Genomic DNA, 18,610 nt, shown 5'->3' with positions numbered 1-18,610 from the left:
TTGTAGTTGGACATCCTGAATATAAGATGGAAATGGCTGAAGGTAGGTTTACACCTTCTGCAGACAAATCAGAACAACTCGAAAAGATCTGGCAACTGAACCTGCTAGCAAGAGATGTGCTTCTGAAAAGTGATAAAGAAGAGAGAGTGGAGTATGTGCTAAGACTGAGCTCTTCAACAAGAGAGCTGAGCGGATCTCTCAGCCAACACCTGGGGAACATTACAGAAAGCCTTCAAGACACTTGCCACTTGCTGAGTGTTCTCCATGACAAACACAAGGAATTGACTGCAAGTCCAGGCAAGTATAAAGCAACCTCCCCACAAAGAGAATGGACTGGGTGTATTGGATGCTAAGTTATGACATGTAATGATGTTCCCGCACCCCTCCTTTTTTCTAGGCTCAACTTCACTCCTTTCACCACCCCTCCTGCCACCCAGCACAACACGGGGCATGGGGATGGGCTTGTGGTCAGTCCCTAACATCTCCTCTGTGCCCCTCCTTTCCTCCTCACACTTACTCCTGCTCCAGCTTGGGTTATAGCTCACAGCTCCTGCCAGACCCCTGCTCCACCCTGGGCTCTCCATGGGCTGCAGTTCCTCCAGGGTATACCTGCTCCAGTGTGGGTCCTGCATGGGCTGCAGCATGGAGATCTGCTCCACCATGTCTTCCTCACATGCTGCAGGGGAATGTCAGCTCCAACACTGGTAGCGGCTCTTCCCTGGCCCTCCTTCTCTGGTCTTGGTGTTTGCAGGGCAGTTTCCCATAAATTTTTATTCACTCTCTCTGGTGTCTTTGCCCATTTTAAACATATTTTCACAGATCCAGCACCACCTTTGCCGACAGGGCCCTGCGGTGGGGCTGTTGGAACTCACTGGAACTGACTGTGTCCAGTGCGGGGCAGCCCCTGCCTCTCCTCACAGACAGCTCCCCACTATTGCTAGGGTTTCTGGGCAGGAACACAGTATTTATAGACTACAGTCCTCAACAAGTAACAGTGTAGTTAAAAAAGATAGTAATAATTATGAATTCTGTCATCCTAGTGTACAGATAAACACATGAACATTACATTTTTGTGCTTGTATTTTAAAATCTCTAACCATGCTATGTATTGTGAGAACTAAATCTGGATTTTACTCCTGAAAAAAGAAATGCAGGTTTCACGACAAATGAAACAAATCTCTTTCCTCAGAAACAGCATCTTAGTAAATATTAGTCATGGTAGAAAAGAAAACTTAACATTTAATAGTGGTCTAAGGGAATGATTCTGAGACTAGAGGGGGACAAAAATCTTTAGACATGCCCACATTAATGAGCCTGTGTCCTGAAGGTTTATAAGGTGTCCAGAGTAATAATAAAAAAAAAACATTTCTGACAGGGACTACAACAGGACAAGAGGGAATGGCCTCAAGTTGTGCTGAAGAGGTTCAGGTTGATAATGAGGAGATGTTTCTTCTCAGAAAGAGTTGTTACACATTGGAATGGGTTGCTCAGTGAGGTGGTGGAGTCACCGTACCTGGGTGTGTTTAAGGAAAGGTTGGACCTGGCGCTTAGTGACATGGTTTAGTGGGTGATAGTGGTGGTAGGGGGACGGTTGGACCAGATGATCTTGGAGGTCTTTTCCAGCCTTAATGACTGCATGATTCTATGATAGGACCTGCTTCCAGACTCCAGGATCAAGCTAGTTTTGCTTTGTTGGCCTCATGATCTATACGACCTTTTTTGTTTGAGCTTTCTAAGAATTAACTGTCTTGTTTTCCCATAAAATAATCAGTTGGCAAGAGGTTTGAAGACACTTTGCATATAGGCTACCTAAGGTCTAAAGTTACAGGGCAGTGTCGGTTTTTTGGCTTTACGCCAAGCATGGAAGTATTAAGTTATTCTTTTAATTTTAAATTTGAATATTTTAAAATATTATTTTAAAGTTCACAATGTAGGAAAATAATATTGTTTAGAATGACACTATGATCTATATATTGGATTTTAAGAAAGTTAAAGTGGCTGTAGGTTTTCTTTTTGGTTGTTGTTGTTATTTAGAGAATCCAAACTTCAGGTAGTAAACAGGATAGTTTGCACTGCCAAAGCTTGAGGTTTGCATTAGTGACACTAGGAAGTGTTGTTTTTTTTTTCCAGCCTCTTATGTAAACCAAGCTGTGCAAGCTCTGTTATTTCCAGTCCTTTTGTTTATCTCATGCTTGTTAAACTATTTGGAAGTTCTTCACCATTGTAAAAGTACCATTGGAAAAATAGCAGTGTCTTAGAAAAAACTCATTTTCTCCTTGAACTGCCAGTGGAAAACAAAACAAACAAAAAAACAAACAAACAAACAACAACAACAAAACATTTAAAATGTGTTGGCTTTTTTTTTTTTTTTTTTTCTAGATAATCAAGATCCTAAACCAAATAATTTGAAAACTAAAAAACTATTGCAAAGGAATAATTTTTAGACTGGGATCAGCAATAAAAAAAAAATTATACTGAACTGTACTCTGTAGTTTTTTAACTCAATAAGGTGCAAATAAAGGTGGAAGTTAAAGGCCTATCTAAACTAATATAGCTATGAAATTCTTACTCAAAACAGTTATTTTCAAACTTGAAAACCTTGAGATACTGATTTACTTCATATGATGTTACTGAATAAAGTTAACAAAAAATCACCATTTTCCCCACTGGTACCAAAAGCATCAAATCCTTTCTATTGTCATTCTGTTGTCTCTCTCTCTCTCCTCTATAAGTGGAGAACACACTATACCATCTTTCATCTACACAATTTTCTTATTTGTATTGACTTCCAGTAGATTTAGCCAGCAAAGCAAAGCTTTTTAGGAGTTTATGCAGCAAAAAGAAAGTAAGAATTTCTTCCAGAGGCTTGCGATATACCTAATTCATGAAGGCATACTTCCAGTTATAGAGAGATTGACAACTTAAGGTGAGGGGAGAGCTGTTTGTAATACAATGAAATCTCCGGCAATAATACCTGGAAAGTTTTCTAAGAAAAGGTATAAGATAAGACAAGTGAGGGATCATAAAATAAATACTATCATTAAAGATAAAATATTAAATGAATGACAGGGAATGTTTGCTTTTGTTGCATGTTTCTTCACCCAGTGCTTGTAGTTATACGCAAGGCAAACTTCTACCATTCCTATAACTACATGCTACAAACTGCTGAATTTCAGCATTGTAAATGTGCTGGTATTCTTGCATTATACTCTGTTCTTTAGAGCAAAAATTCAAAGCTGCTAAGCATGTTTAATACTGAGGTCACATATAATGGCTTTGTTGGAGACCCATATGTTAGAATCTTGCAAGATCCAATTCTGGGAAATATACGTAATTAATGTTTAGTTTTCAAGCTGTTCCCAAGCTGATTCGACTATTATTTACCAATTCCCTGCTTTAGATCAATTGTCATTAAGAATTTAGCTTGTTTCTGATCATTAGAATGGGGTTCATTAGAGCTGCCACAATAGTACTTGGACAAGCACACATTTTACTTCAGTTCCTCAGAAATTCACTCAAACTGAATAGCAGAAAGTGCAAAAACATTAAATGAAAGCCAGGAAATATATTTTACTACATGTGTTGCGTGGGATTATGGAATTAGGTGCAATTCACTATATATACATGTAAAAGTCTTCACATTTTTGTCTAGTTCTCATAGCAAAATTTAATTGGTTACCTACTTTTTTTTTTTCTTCCCCTCAGAGTACAATGACATTATAGATTGTCTGCAGAAAATGAAAGATTATTTGACAAACACAGTTTCACACCTTCAAGAGGCCAAAAATAAACTTTATGCTGCTAGCTGCAACCCAGACGATTCTCAGATCCAGACTATCCAGACTGTTCAAAATACTTCTGGGGAAACAAGTGTGTGTTGTTCTGTAGGAGAAGCAATGGAGTCTGTGCAAGCATCTTCTAGTCCCAGTCAGCAATCCCCAAAAAATCCTTCTCCTAACAAGACAGAAAGTCAGAACATTAATCAAATCCAGCCAAGTGACACTAAAACTGTGGCAAAAGAAATATTTGCATCATCAGCTGAAAATGTATCTGCTCAAGAACAGAACATTAGCAGAGAACCTCCAATTAAAAAGGAAGATGGTGAATACAGAGTGCTAATGACCTCTACTCCAGAGAAAAAGGATAATACTGGGAAAGATAAACCTCTCAGAGATAGTGCTCTTACAGAAAAATATTCAGAACTGGCTTGTCAAGATGCTCTTAAGGGCACTCGAGAAGGCCTTCCATCTCAGACATTGACAGATATTTACGACAAAATTGTCACAAGTCCTTGTGAAGAGGAAGAAAAGGCAGTAGTCATAGAACTGTCAAAAGAGGTGGAAAGTGAAGAACACAGACTGTCAGAGCAAATGGAAGACAGTAAAATGAAAACAAATTATGAGATTTGTACAAATGGTCTAATTACATTTTTAGCACAAACATGTGATCTTACTGCTGTGAATCCATCTACAAATGATTCAGAAGTGCAAAAATCTGGGCACTGGATGAACAAAGAGTAAGCATATTCTTCTTTCAGACATACATTAATATTGCTTATTAGCATATATATAAACATCTGTGGGCCCACAAGCTCAATATGCACATATCAAACAGCTGCTGGCCTTGCACATACCAGTTTACAATTTAAGTTATAACATGCACAGTGAAGATCTTCAGTTTGGTCTAAAGTAAACTGAAGCTTTCTGATTGATTGCATAGATTTTTATTTTTTTAAACCATTGAGGAACTGAGTCACAGACAGTAAAGTCAGTAGTTCCAAAATTGCTGGAAATCAGTAGAAAAGGACCCCAATTAGTATATTCTGTAATACTTTGTAAACTGCTCTGAAACAAGCTCAACATAATTTTTTTCATGATCTTCCTATCTATTCATATACATATGTTCTTATGAATGATCTGTTTTTACTATAATGAAGCAATGATTATAGCAAGACACCACCACATTCAAAATACAAAACCTAATATTTTTTATTCTTTTTCTACAGGTTTCTAGTGGAAGAAAGTGGTAAGAATGAACGTAAAGTAGTTTGTTTTATTAAAGCCCCTGCAACTGCTCTGGAGAATCTGACATGTAAGATAGTCAATGACACTAGTTCCTTGGTGGTTGATGACTGTGAGGAGCTGATCAGCAATGTTATCAGTATTGAATGCTCTGATTATGAGAAAACAATCCCTTTCCCTATCAACATTGCAATCCCATTTACTTCATGCTTCAGAGGAAATTATCGGGAAATTATGGTGAAGGTGACAGAAGTGAACTTTCAATCAAATTACTTAACTCCCATTTCTTTGGAGGGATACCAAGGAAACTATAAGGTTGGTAACCTCTTATCTAAACACTGTGAAAACATCAGTACAGTTGCTCAGATTAGCCTGCGTGGAGTTATACAAGTAAATTTGTCCTTATTAAGCCATATTGCCCATTACATGGGGTTAAATTGAACTTTCCTTTACCCCCTCAAGAATGAATTCTACTTGAAAGCTGGTATTTAACAAGGTCCTTTTTTCACTAGTAGTCATAAGGGAAGTGTCTGTTTCCACAATACTAATGACTGAGTATTAATTTATGATTTTGTAAATACGTATAATATGTTGCATTCTTTGATAAAAGTAAAATCTTAAGGGGAATTGTTTTGCATTCAGATCACAAAGAAGTAACACAGTTCTGGGCGTACAAGTCAAAACTCCATCTCAGTTCTTTTTTTAACTGCAGAAGTAATCACGTTGGGTAAGATTCATCACCCAGTTGATGAGCTCATCACATTTCATGCCAGTCATACACTGGAATATGAATGACATTACATGATGACTAGAAATCACCAGATAACTGGGCATCGAAGTGGCAATAATACTTCACAATAATAATTCATTTTGTTTCATACTTTTCTCTATAATTAATGTTGCCCTCTCAAAATGCTAACGTGCTGCAGAACACAGCTTCCTTTCCCTCTGATGTACTCTACCCCACTTTCTCTTTATACAGGAAGCATTTGCGGAAGTGAAAGTTTACCAGCTGGGTGTTTTTTCTGTGTTGTCATGCTTAAAGAGAGAAACATTTACTGTTCCAAAGACAGGACTCTCACAAAAGCTGAGCATGGATTCTAGAATCTCTTTCTATTACCCTCCAGAAACATTCAGTTCTCCAGCAGCCATGCAGTTAAAGGTGAGACTGAAATACGCAGTACTTGTTCCACAACTCTGTGTTATCTGATCAGTTCTGAAGTACCGATGATAACAGTGTTAAAGGGCAACCTGTTCCATTATTAGATGTCTATGAAAAGCAGTGGCACCTCCACATCCTCTATTCATAGCAAATGGTTTCCTGTCAGCATTGTTAAAACCACTTGATACTGCTAGTAGTCAGTATGGTATCTCCACCTAAAAGGAAGATCCATCAACCTGTGTTCGATATACTTCAGAAAAAAAAAAAAACAACAATTGCTTTCCACAATGATTTAAGCATCAACACCAAACTTCAACTGTATGGCCCAGTTTCTAAGTTAGTGGAACAATTTTTCTCATGTGACCTTCTTCATTTCTGCCATGTGCTGCAACAGACTTTGCCACCTCTTAGGGTTAGGCTAGGAAAAATCTCAAAATTTCCTTCAGTTATACTGTGTTTCTCCCTTCCTCCGTAACAACCAAAGTACTACATGCAGAGAAGCTCAAGTTAACTGTCAAATATTTAAGTCAGAAAAGTTTCCAGTTTTTGATTACTTTGGAGCACTTAGCTGTGTACTGTATAAATTCCTTGCACATTATTAGGGTTGGTCCTGGGTACAGTGAGGAGCCTAAAGCCTTTCTCATCCAATTTCAAAAGATAATACAATTAGAAAGTGAAGGCATGTAAGGGAAGATTTATTCATTTACAAATTACTTGTACAATTGCTTTCTATATTTAGGTTCAGCCAATTGAACCATCACTGATTTCCACACTGAAAGCAAGACATGATATGTACTACTCAGTGGTATCCACCAGTGCACTGGTTTATGTCCAGCATCCTTCAGCCCAACCGTTTAATAACTCAGTCACTATTACTCTACCTTGTCCTCCAAACCCAGAAAAAAAAAGGCAAGGAGATGAGACAGAACAAGTGAGAGCCATCAGTGCTACAGTAAAGAGGGTTGCTGCAGCATACCATCCTCGGTAAGAACAACTCCACTACAAATTCAGCATACTAAAAGCATTAAAATTAATTAATTTTAACAGATGTTCATTAATAATTTTTGCACTAAAAATGTGTTACTTCTTGAGTACAGTCTTCTATAGTTACAAATGTTATTAGAAACACTAGCACAGATCCACACAATTCTCATGTTATCACTTCACAAAGAAAATCCATATAATATGTTGATGTATAATGTAAATATGCTAACTGCTGCTGACCACTTTATTTCTAGCAGGAGTGAGGATGAGAAATGCACTGAATTTTCTGATCTCTACTTCCACACATTCCAATGGCTACTTGAGTCAAAATTTCTGAAATAATGATTTAAGGCATGTCATTTTTTTGGTACCTGCACCAGAGAAAGGGTCAGATTTTTCCAAAGCACACGCTACAAGATTTATAAAAATTAGACCTTTTTTAAGCATTAAAACATGGAGACACCTAAAAAAAAATAAATCTCTAAATTTCAGTTGTTAACTGGCAGTGTAATAACATTTATGATTATCTTCAAAATAAGCAGAGTACAGATGGAGAAGGAAGACAATGTTCCAGCTTTCCATTTCTGAAACACTTGTCACATCATAAAGAGTTTACAGTCACATTGATCTCCTTGACTAGACATCCATTTTCATCACAAACTTCAGATTTGGGAAGGTTGCCCATGGCAGTTAATAGGAGATTCAAAATGCATTTCTCATACCAGAAGCACTTCATTGTGCAGCAGTACCCTTGTGGCACTTATCGGTTCTTAAGCATAGTTTAAATAGTATTTTAGATTCTCAGTTAAAGCACTACTAGAAAAGACTACAAATTGGTTGTTTCTATACAAATTCCAATGTCAACATTTTCCTTCATTTGCAAATAGGCTGAGGCTAACAATTACTTTCCTTATGTGCTCTGGAGTATGGTTTCAGAAGTATATTTTCTACGAGGTGGAAAAAAATGCATAGTCATCAAGGAAAGCAGAAGGGAAAGCAGTGCTACAAATACAAGCCTTACTCAAGCCTTACTCTTACTCCTTCTGCAGTTGTGGTTTTCTTTTGTTTTGTATAATTTCTTGGCTTTCCAGGGCTACAAGTGCTTCTGTGAGAAAGAATGGAGAGAATCTCAGCGATTCTTTGAAATTATTAGGTCATAGATACAAAGAACGGGAATGGATGGTGTTTGATGATATTAATATCCAGAATGCACGAAATGGGCTTGTATCATTTGAACTAAATGAACATTTAGAAAGGTAATGTACTGATAATTTAATAAATTTTTATTTACTATTTACTTCCAAGGGTATGGGTCAATGTAAATTAGTAGAATCAAGAAGTCATTCACTGTAAATTATTAACTTGCCAGCATCTCTTTCTTTTACTTTGTAGTATCAGGTCATTTAGACTTGTTACGCATAATTACAGAAAATATAAATTTAAATATTTTTTCATCTATAGATTGTGCACAATGTAACATACCCAAAATTTGAGGCTGAAAATACAGATATTAATCTAAATTTGGAAGGGTGTGATTTAGCTAACTACAACACCATTTTTGGAAATTTCTTATTAAGAAATAGTTTCTTACTTTCCTCTAAAATTCATATGTATTTTAATTCATAGATATAGAGCCAATATACTCTACAGCAGAGGCAGATTTTCACTCTTTCATGTGTTGGAAAACAGAATAAAAAGAGATAACAAAATATCTATGAGAGACTAAGAGCTGTGTTATTTTACATAATTAATTGTTAGCTGTTGAATTGATAGAACTGTCTACTTTCTTACCTTTTTTAATGCAGCTTTGTGGTCATTCGGCTTTCATTCCTTTTGGAAACTACGTATCTTCTCCTTTTTGCTCAGGCTCTGGAAGAAGCTGTTTGTAGCACAATGTCTAATGTGATATTGTATCGGAAAAGAGAAAACCCAAATAAAATAGTAGTTTTACTATCTGCATCCAAAGAATTGTCCTGGGAGCTTCAAAATCTCCACGAGGAGGGCTACTTTGGTCCCCCAGAACCTACGCAGCAGTTTCCATTAAGAGAAGGAGAGCAGATTCATTTTCAATTTACAGGCAATATATTTGCTTCAGGTAAGGTAATTAATTGGTGCTTCTGGATGTACTTTATCAGTCAGTTCAGCTGTTCAGAAATACTGTATGTGAACATCAATAGATTGTGGTTAGTCACAGCATATTTAGTTATTTCACTGTTTTATAGCTTATAAATGACAGGTGCATGGAACTGCAGAGGAAACTGCTCTAACTGACAAATCAAATGTGCTAGATGAACAATATCCTGAGCAACCTGTTCTGTGGTGGTTTTACTTGGGTGGGCAGCCAAGCTCCACCACAGCCACTCTCTCATCCGCTCTCCTCAAAGGGGAAAGGGGAGAAAATACAACACAAAGGGCTCAAGGGTTGAGATAAGGATGGGAAGATCACTCAACAATTACTGTGATGGAGACTCAGAGTAGGGAGTTAGTAAGATTTCTTGCCTATTACTTACAAGCTAGAGAAGTGAGAAACAAAGGAAACTAAAAACACCTTCCCCCTATCTACCCTCTTCCACATCCTCTCCCCGAGCGGCACAGGCGAACGGGGGAATGGGGGCTGTGGTCAGTCTATAACACTTTGTCTCTGCCGCTCCTTCTCAGACACTCTCTGCTCCTGCTGCAACGTGGGGTCCCTCTCATGGGATGCTGTCCTTCCCAAACTGATCCTATGTGGGCTTCCCACAGGCAGCAGCTCTTCAAGAACTGCTCCAGATATGGCCCTGTAACACGGGGTCCATCCCTCAGGAGCAAACTGCTCCAACCTGGGTCCACCACGGGCGGCAGCTCCAGCCCAGGGCCTGTTCCTGCGGGGGCTCTCCATGGACCGCAGCCTCCTCCAGGCCACAACCACCTGCTCCACTGGGGGCTCCTCCTCTGGCTGCAGCGTGGAACCCTGCTCCACCGTGGTACTCCCATGGGCTGCAGGGGGACAGCCTGCTCCACAGTGGTCCTCATCACAGGCCGCAGGGGACTTCTGCTGCAGCGCCTGGAGTACCTCCTCCCATCCTTCTTCACCAACCATGGCATCTGTAAGGTTGTTTCTCACTCCTCTCTCTCCCTCCCAGCTGCTGTTCCACAGCAGTTGTTTTTCCTTTCTTAAATTTGCTCTCACAGAGGCACAAACAATATCGCTTATTGTCTTGGCTCTGGCCAGCAGCAGGGCCCTTACCTAATATGGGGCAGATTCTGAATTCTTCTCACAGAAGCCACCCCTATGCCCCCCCTGTACCAAAACCTTGCCACGTAAACCCACTACAGTTACACTGCTTTGAGCAGAACTGGTCTACAAGATGATCTTTAGAGATTTCTTCCAACCTATGACATTCTGTGCAACCTGGTCCCTTGGAAGCAGCTGGTTTATCTTTTATCTTAAAAGGGCAGAATTCTATCAATGAAATAATGGCTTTTTAACTTAATGAGCCTTTGATAGGAATTAAACAGATTCAAAATAGAAATAGACAGTCTGCTATTTTATCTGTGTACATTCACGTAAAGTGAGTGAGGTTTAACACTGAAATCCAGGGCAAAATGGTGGTTATTGTGAGTTGCATCATAAACTGACGCAATGAGAGAGTTATTATGCTGTTCACATTAGCAGTCTTGAGCATTCCATGCACTGGCTTCCCCTATTCAGCAATTTACTTAAAGGGAGATGAGATAAGAAACCTCAGAAAAATTTTCACACAAAATTGCATACAGTCTCTTCTGTCAGCTTTGGAAATCACCTATTAACATGTATGTAGCTCCCTGAACATTTTGTACATTTTATATAAACTCACCCGTTGAAAACGCCATTTATGCTAAAGAAATTCTCCCAAAAGAGAAACCTCCAGGTTGCCTGCTTATCTACGGAAAGGGTAGTGTTAGAGATACATCACATAAAATGAAATTACAAGTCCTAAAAATGCACATACCCCTCTGAACTCATTCTGGTTGCTGTTACAGATAGGCAGACATCCATCATGAATAACCAGAAAACATATATTTCTAATTCAATTCTCACCATGACTTTTATTTCTCTCTGTTATATAATTTATCACCTTCCATTTTCCTTACTTATCAAATTGTAGCACAGCCTTCACCACTTATGCCAACATGCCAACCCATGCCAACAATTCAGGGGCTAAGACAGCTAACTATGAATATATTCCAACTACTAAGGCAGGCTAGGGGAAGTATTTGAGCGTCAGACATCCAATATAAAGTAAAAACAATGGCAAAGATTATTATGTGATTAGTTCCATTTAACTCATTGTAATTAATTATTTTAAATACCACACATCCAAATACAGTGTATACATGTAAAATGGTGTTCTGTTTGCTCATGTTTTTTTGTTTGTCTTTTTTGTTGTCGTTGTTGTTGCATGGTCTGCAGAAAATGGAAAAGATTTTGGAAAAGGCTACAGGTTGACTTTTCATTCACAAAGAAAGCCCAAGCTAGAGCTTGAAATTAAAGAAGTGGATGAGTTTGGTAACCACAGTTCACCTCATTACAAAGGAACAGCTGTTTTTTATAAAATTACCAGAGAGATGATAACCAAGGAATGGAAACAGCCCTTGCCATGTGCTGATTACCAACACCAGTCACCACTGTGCAAATTGGCACTAACATTACCAAAGGTGAGTTTTTCACTTGATAATGCTAGAGGTATTTTCCACACTCGCTTACCATGTATATGTAAGGCAAACGTATCTTGGTACAATTTTTCCATTACAGATAAGCCAAAGAATTGCTGATGTTGCAGCTCTGATCCATCAGCAATGTACAAAACACCCTCAGAATTTCTCTTGGCAGGTGAGAGACTCTCATCCAAGGACCAGCATAGAAAAATTGTACTTAGCAAAAGTTTTTCACAGATTTGCCCGTTCCAGCTGGTATGACCCTGAGAAATTATTACTTAAGTATCAGTTAAATATTCTCTGTAACCTTGTCTAGGCAGTACAGAATTGCAAATTGTAGGTGCATAAATGGTTGATGTAACCTTCCTCCTATCACCTGATTTTCCTATTATATTTGATAAGCCTTTGCAATACAGCCATGTGGGCATTTGACTTCATCTCTGGTGAAAGCTATTCATACACAAATAACCTTTAATGGAATGAAAATTGTAATCTTTTCAAAGAGCCCAGATATCAACATCCTGTATTGTATAAAATGCTGCCACTAGAATACTTTTATCAAGTTTACATACATTTTAATCTCAAAATCTGTGCAGGTGACACTGGTCTGAATCTCTAGTGGCATGCAGTAGCACCTGTTTCTTTTTGAATGTAATTGAACTCACTCTTCTTAAAGTATTACCTGCAAATACAGCTTCTATTCTGTAAGCATAGCTCTTGATTTTTCTCTCATTTCTATTCTCCCAAGTATAAAATAAGAACAGTTAAGTGCAGAAGATTTTGAGAGGAGGCTTCTTTTAGTGATAAAATCCATATAAAATGTAAATTTGGCAGAGGGGAATCACATGCTTTCACCCTTTTTGCTTTTTCACAGGGCTAGCATCCCATGTATAGTACTCACAGAGAGAGAAATAAAAACTCTTGAGGCTCCACTGGGGAAGATCACAATCAAACAAACAAAAACCCAAACCCACGAACAAACAAAACAAGAACCAGTGACACAACCTAGGTATCAATTAGTTTTCTTCCATCCACTTGCCACTCTTCCATCCCATTTTTCGTCCTTAGTTAATCTTACTGTATATTTAGAATAAGATTTAGCAAAACGGGCTGCATTTGTACTAAACCACAAAGATAATTATCAAGTGCCTCAGATTTGTTTTGGTGTATACAGCCTCATGCTATACACACTAGTCTTAAAATATCCAACTCAGATTTTTCAAAACAATTATTTCTGACTAACCTTTTTCTCCTACTAAATTTAAGGGCACATTTTCTTTTTCCCAGTATGGCTGAGATCTTGAAATCTGGTCACTCTGCATAAGTGTACAAGAATATGTAATATATGTGGGCATGCAAAAACACCCAGGCAGCCTATTTGTGTAAAAGAAGCAGAAGAACTGCATAACATGGTTATGGTTGTTAAATTGTAAATGTTAAATTGGAAAGGAAGTTTAACATCAGGAACACAGATAATCTTTTGTCCTTTCAGCCCTTGACAGATACATTCACTTACTGCATTGTCAGGAACTATATGAAGTAGGAGTACACTAGCTCTGCAGGTGGACAATAAATGATGGGAGAATCCTGGTACAGGACTTTCACCTGACTGAACATGTTAGCACACACAAAATTAAACACACACATCAATAAATAAATAAATACTAGTAATTAAAAACAAAACAAAATAATAATAATAATAATAATAATAATAATAATAATAATAATAATAATAAAAACAAAACAGGGTTATGACATTTATCCATAAGGCATCCATATTATGACTATGCTCTGCAGTCATGGTCACAGAACTGAAACAGACTATTTAGCAGAGGAAAGAAAGAAGGTGATCATAAACATGGAGTGGTTCCATGTAGAAAGACAATAAGTTAATGGTAACTCCTCAGGCGGTTTTGGTTATTAGTGGAAATATTGTACACTCAGGAAGAGAAAATGGAATGGTTACAGCCCCCTTTGCAGGATACAAGAACAGTGATATTGGTAAGTGGCAGATATAACTAATGATACAAAAGAACATACGTTTTGCATGCAAAAATAATCAAAAGATGAACTCATTTTCACAGTATATTGCAGCAGTTAAAAATGTGTTTGAGGAACGAATTGCCTGGAAAAGAGACAGAACCTTTTATTAAACATAATGATCCAGATGCAATTGAATGATAAGGCAACAAAAATGTAATTCTAATTACTTACCATTTCTTATTATATGTCCTAAAATTGTTAATAGTGAAGAAAGCACTGACAGTAAAATTAACTTAGGAATTTTATCTTATCTTTACTCTCTGTGATGTGATAAAAATTTTTAATCAGATATGTATGCACGTTTTGGTTCCTAATGAATAAAAGAAATAGAAGAAAATTGTTAAAATTGGATGAGGAAACACACTCATGGAGAAATTGAACACACTAATTATACAAGCAACTACACCATCCATCTGTCAAATGCAACTGCTATTTACCACTTCATAAAAGAACAAGTCTAGCATTAATGTTCATATAATATGAACTAAGACTAACACTGTCCATAATTAATCTTATGCTGATGCCATTAATGTATTGCCAAAGCACCTAGAACCATCTGACCACATTCATGTGCATAGACTAACATTTTTCTAACAGTAAGGGTTTTGATTGTTTGTGGTGCTTTGTTTCCATGTGTAACTCCTGTTTATCTGCTTATTTATTACAATTTGAGCATTAATAATAGACATTGCCCTGATGATGACAGATATACTGAAGCAATGATTCTTCAGTTCTGCCAGTTTCTACCACATGCATACTACTACAATACAGCAATTTAGCTACCACATCTCTCTCAAGCATATTAAAACATAGTTTTCAGTTTTCATCTCTCTCCTATTGATAATGCTGTTTTGTTTATAATATTGATCTTACACTAACAGCTGCTTACACATTCCAAGTTGTCACAGTAAGGATCTTGTCTCTTAAAATGAATTAATTGACTCTAAACTATAGCTCTGGTGAAGGATTTCTCACTTGCTCCCAGTATACTGGGGAACCCTTTCAGGGTTTGGGAATAAAATCCTTGAAATACAGGGTCAGAATAACAAAAACTATTTACATTTCTGCTACTTTCATAAATATCTTAAATTTAGTTTAAATGTAATAACAGATTAACTAACCATTAACTAAGCCCTATTTATAGGGCTTTCATTTCCTCAGCATTCAAAAACACTGGTTGGTCAAACCTGTTATTTTCAACACAAGGAAATGCAGTGGATCAGGTTCTAATGTCAAGTATGTATGAGCTTATCAGTGATTTTCCTACTGATTTCAAAGGAGTTGTATGATTGTAAAGCTGGGCTGAAGAGTTTAAAAGGTTAATTTCTCCTTTTCTGTCTGTCCTGTTTGATATGCAAGCAGAGTCTGGCCATGTCTGAAGGTCCATTTTGCAGGGCACTTCAGTATTACTGACTGAAATCAGAATGCTTTGCAGAAAATAGTGGTGTAATCCATTCAAGCGTTATCAAATTACTATGCTGCTGAAGTTTTACGTTTAATGACTGCCTAACAGCAAAATAGTATGTGATCCTCTGCTTCAGAAGGGCAGTTGCTTAGCTAATTTTAGGGTCTTCCAGACTAAAAAACTGCTTTGACCGCTAAGAGTATTTTACTTACACTGTCAACCAAAACAGCAGGGCCACGTGCCAGTGCAGCTGAACCGTGGATGAATTTAGCTCTTCACCAGATATATTTAATCTTTAAAGGCAGATTTAATGTTTTAGGTCTAATGCATCGTATATTATTGTTCTATTTCTAGACAATATTCATTTTCAATTCTTACCATTTTTACAACTGTTTTAAAATAAAGTAGCATAAAGTAGTTCAGATTAAAGTCAATCCACGGGTGATTGAGTTCATCCATAATAACTTTGAAAATATCATACGGAGTTTTGAGGTGCTAAATTCTCATTAATGAATAAAAATAGGTTCAAATATAAAGGCATAATAAGAAGCCAAAAAAATTCCTGTCTTGGAAGAAAAACAATGCCCCCTTCTGGAAGAGCTTTATATTCCCCTTATTCTGAGGGTTTTTTCAGCCATGTTACCGTACCTTCATTCACACTTGGTGCATGTCAGAATTGCTGTAGAAGCACACAAAACCAGGCAGATTCAAATTTCTGGATGCATACAGCACAGCACAGGATGGTTTTGCACTGCGAGGTGGTGCATACCGTGAGTATCCTGTGCACACTGAGATCACCTACCATGACCCCTGAGCATAGGCCTTGTGGAAAGCTGTTTAACTCACAGGTGAATTGGTAACTTGGTTATGATTTTATTTACCTTTTGGATATTTTAAGTGTTTACTCAGCAGGGCTTGGTAAGCTCAGCAGCAAAATGAGAGTAATTTATTCAGTGAGAATTTCATGCTATTAATTCATAAATGGAAAAGGGAAGCTCCATGAATAAACCTAGAGCAAGTCTCATAGGAAAAGCATAAACAGCCAGGTACTACAATTGAATGTGTGACGAAAGTACATTTAATGTGGGCACTAAAAGAGAACAATTGCAAGTTCTAACAAAAAAGGAGCCCCACTTGACTTGATGCAAATTAATTTCTTCTTGTACTCAGTGTTTTTGTAAATAATTTCTTGTTCTGCATGGAGTAGGAAACAAGATTAAGACCCACAAGAATTTCCCTTTTTTCAGTTAAAAGGAAAAAAGGTTTTTGTCGTTCTCTCCAGTATTAAAAGGAAAAAAGAGGAAGAACTCTGTATTTGCTAATGAAACTTTCCTTTTGAATGATGATGATTTTCAGTGATTTATACTTAAAAGTTGAACAATGTAAAATGAATAACTATAGCTACACACATAGTATAATTTCTAGACCTAACAGATTCTAAGTATGCAGTATGTATTGTTATCTTCCTTGAAACAGTATGTTATGCACACCGTTATAGTAAGTACGCAGAGACAGGAAGGAAAAGTTAATGCAGCATTTGAAATTAGAATACATCTTGTGTACAAAGTTTCCCTACAGATGTTCTGTATCTCCAGTTTCTATACACCTATCACAACATAATGCTACTGAAGAAACTTTTATTAAATTGCATAAATCAATCTTATTAATAAGATGCAATAAACATCCACTTTGTGTAAATGAACTTCATTTCATTAGTTCGATAGCTGTTTACTGATCTATACCAGCTGATGGTGTTGCTTCACTTTCAGTAGTGACTCAAATGTCCTGTGTAGGTAGGACCAGTCTTCAGTGCTGATGTACTACGACCCATCCCTGTGCCTCATCCCGTGCTCAGTTAGTCATTTCTCTTTGTTCAACACATTTTGTTTGATAGCATGAAAAGTTGGTCAACCGTCCACGAAGCACAAAAAGAATTTCTTCTGATTCATCAGGTGAGAACATTTACATAACATATTAACATCAGCATAAACAATAGTTATATTAGCTATTTATTTTTTAAATGGCAGGATTTATTTAAGTTGTAACTGACATTTTAAAATGCCATATTCAGGAACCAAAGTAGTTAATGCATTAAAAGTTATTTAAAGCAAAAAGTGATTTGGTTACCAGGAGATGTAAAAGCTCTTTAAAGATAACATGGGGGGGGGGAGGGGGGTGTACTTGAGCAGCATACAATTTTCTGTATGATAAGATTCAGTTTGTACTGGAAAGCTCCAGTGTAACTAATGTATCAGTTATTGGAAATGCCTTTTATTTTATTGCTATCTTTCCCCATGCTGTTCCAAGAGCTATAGATCATTACTGAATCTGCTTTTGACTATATCCACTTCATGTCTCAGTTACCAAAAATTACATTAGAAAGAAGAAGTGGTGATGTTTCCATTACAGTAAAAAACAAATCACATTTAGTTTGGGAGTTCACCCACCGAGCTTGCAGCTTTAGAAAGCTTTTTGAAAGAAATATTTACATAACAGAAAAATAATAGCATTACTTTACTAATTTTTGCCCTTCAGAGGCCCTATGGGACAGCTTGCTCTTTTGGCTTGCAGAAGAGCTTGCAGAAGATAATACATCACTGCTTGCTTTACGCCTCCCTGTTCGGCGGAGCATACTTCAGCTTGTTAGGCTGAAGTGCCCTGATAATTTAACACACCAGATCTATGAGCTTCTTTGCTGCTGGCAAAAGACCCTTCCGAGGTCAGCTGATAAACAGCAGCTCCTGTCTCGCTATTTGCAGAAGAGCGGCAGAAGGGATCTTTCAGAAGAACTTCGTTGTAAGTGGCAAAATAAAGTGTTCGCTTGACAGAATCACTGGCAACTAACAGCCTGATTTCTCTTTTTTCTTGTTGAGAAGAGTGAATATTTCCAGGATATATATCGTCTGATGAAGCGACAGACCACTTTTTTATTTGTCACTTTGTAAACTCTTTACTAAAACAAAGAATGATAACAATGCCCTTGCTTGCTAAAAGTGAACATTTACCCTGTGAAAAAATGATGTACTGAAAATACAGGTATGAGGAATTATGGACTGGTGTGCACACATATATAAGGGCTCTAATTAAACATACCATACTCAGTTGACAGGATCATATTTGTAAATGCTCTTAAAAACTAGGAATTATTCATTATACTTATGTATCATTCCATGATATATGGACTACTGTATGTCCAGTAATAATAGTTATCAGATTCTCCAGAGGAAAGCCTAATGGATCATTACAACAATACAAGAAATTTCTTCTTAATGTAAGCCTGTTAGCAACTATTCCTGACTTTTATGTTCTCTGTGAATG

The 18,610-nt window shown here is 37.2% G+C and overlaps 1 protein-coding gene across 1 annotated transcript; it reads left to right on the top strand.

The window, feature by feature from the left end:
* The first annotated feature begins 26 nt into the window (after window positions 1-26).
* On the top strand, window positions 27-18,227 carry DTHD1 (death domain containing 1). Its single transcript, XM_032186349.1, has 10 exons — window positions 27-297; window positions 3,706-4,516; window positions 5,006-5,336; window positions 6,004-6,183; window positions 6,923-7,167; window positions 8,259-8,423; window positions 8,973-9,262; window positions 11,600-11,844; window positions 17,187-17,244; window positions 17,828-18,227. Exons 1-10 carry the CDS (start codon window positions 27-29, stop codon window positions 18,115-18,117), a joined length of 2,886 nt encoding a protein of 961 aa, XP_032042240.1. The 3' UTR covers window positions 18,118-18,227.
* The last annotated feature ends 383 nt before the right edge of the window (window positions 18,228-18,610 follow it).

The sequence above is a fragment of the Aythya fuligula genome, chromosome 4 (assembly GCF_009819795.1).
Source record: "Aythya fuligula isolate bAytFul2 chromosome 4, bAytFul2.pri, whole genome shotgun sequence".
In the NCBI taxonomy this organism is placed as follows: Eukaryota; Metazoa; Chordata; class Aves; order Anseriformes; family Anatidae; genus Aythya; species Aythya fuligula.
The sequence above is the reverse complement of the archived record's forward strand: the minus strand, read 5'-3'. Positions and strand labels throughout refer to the sequence as shown.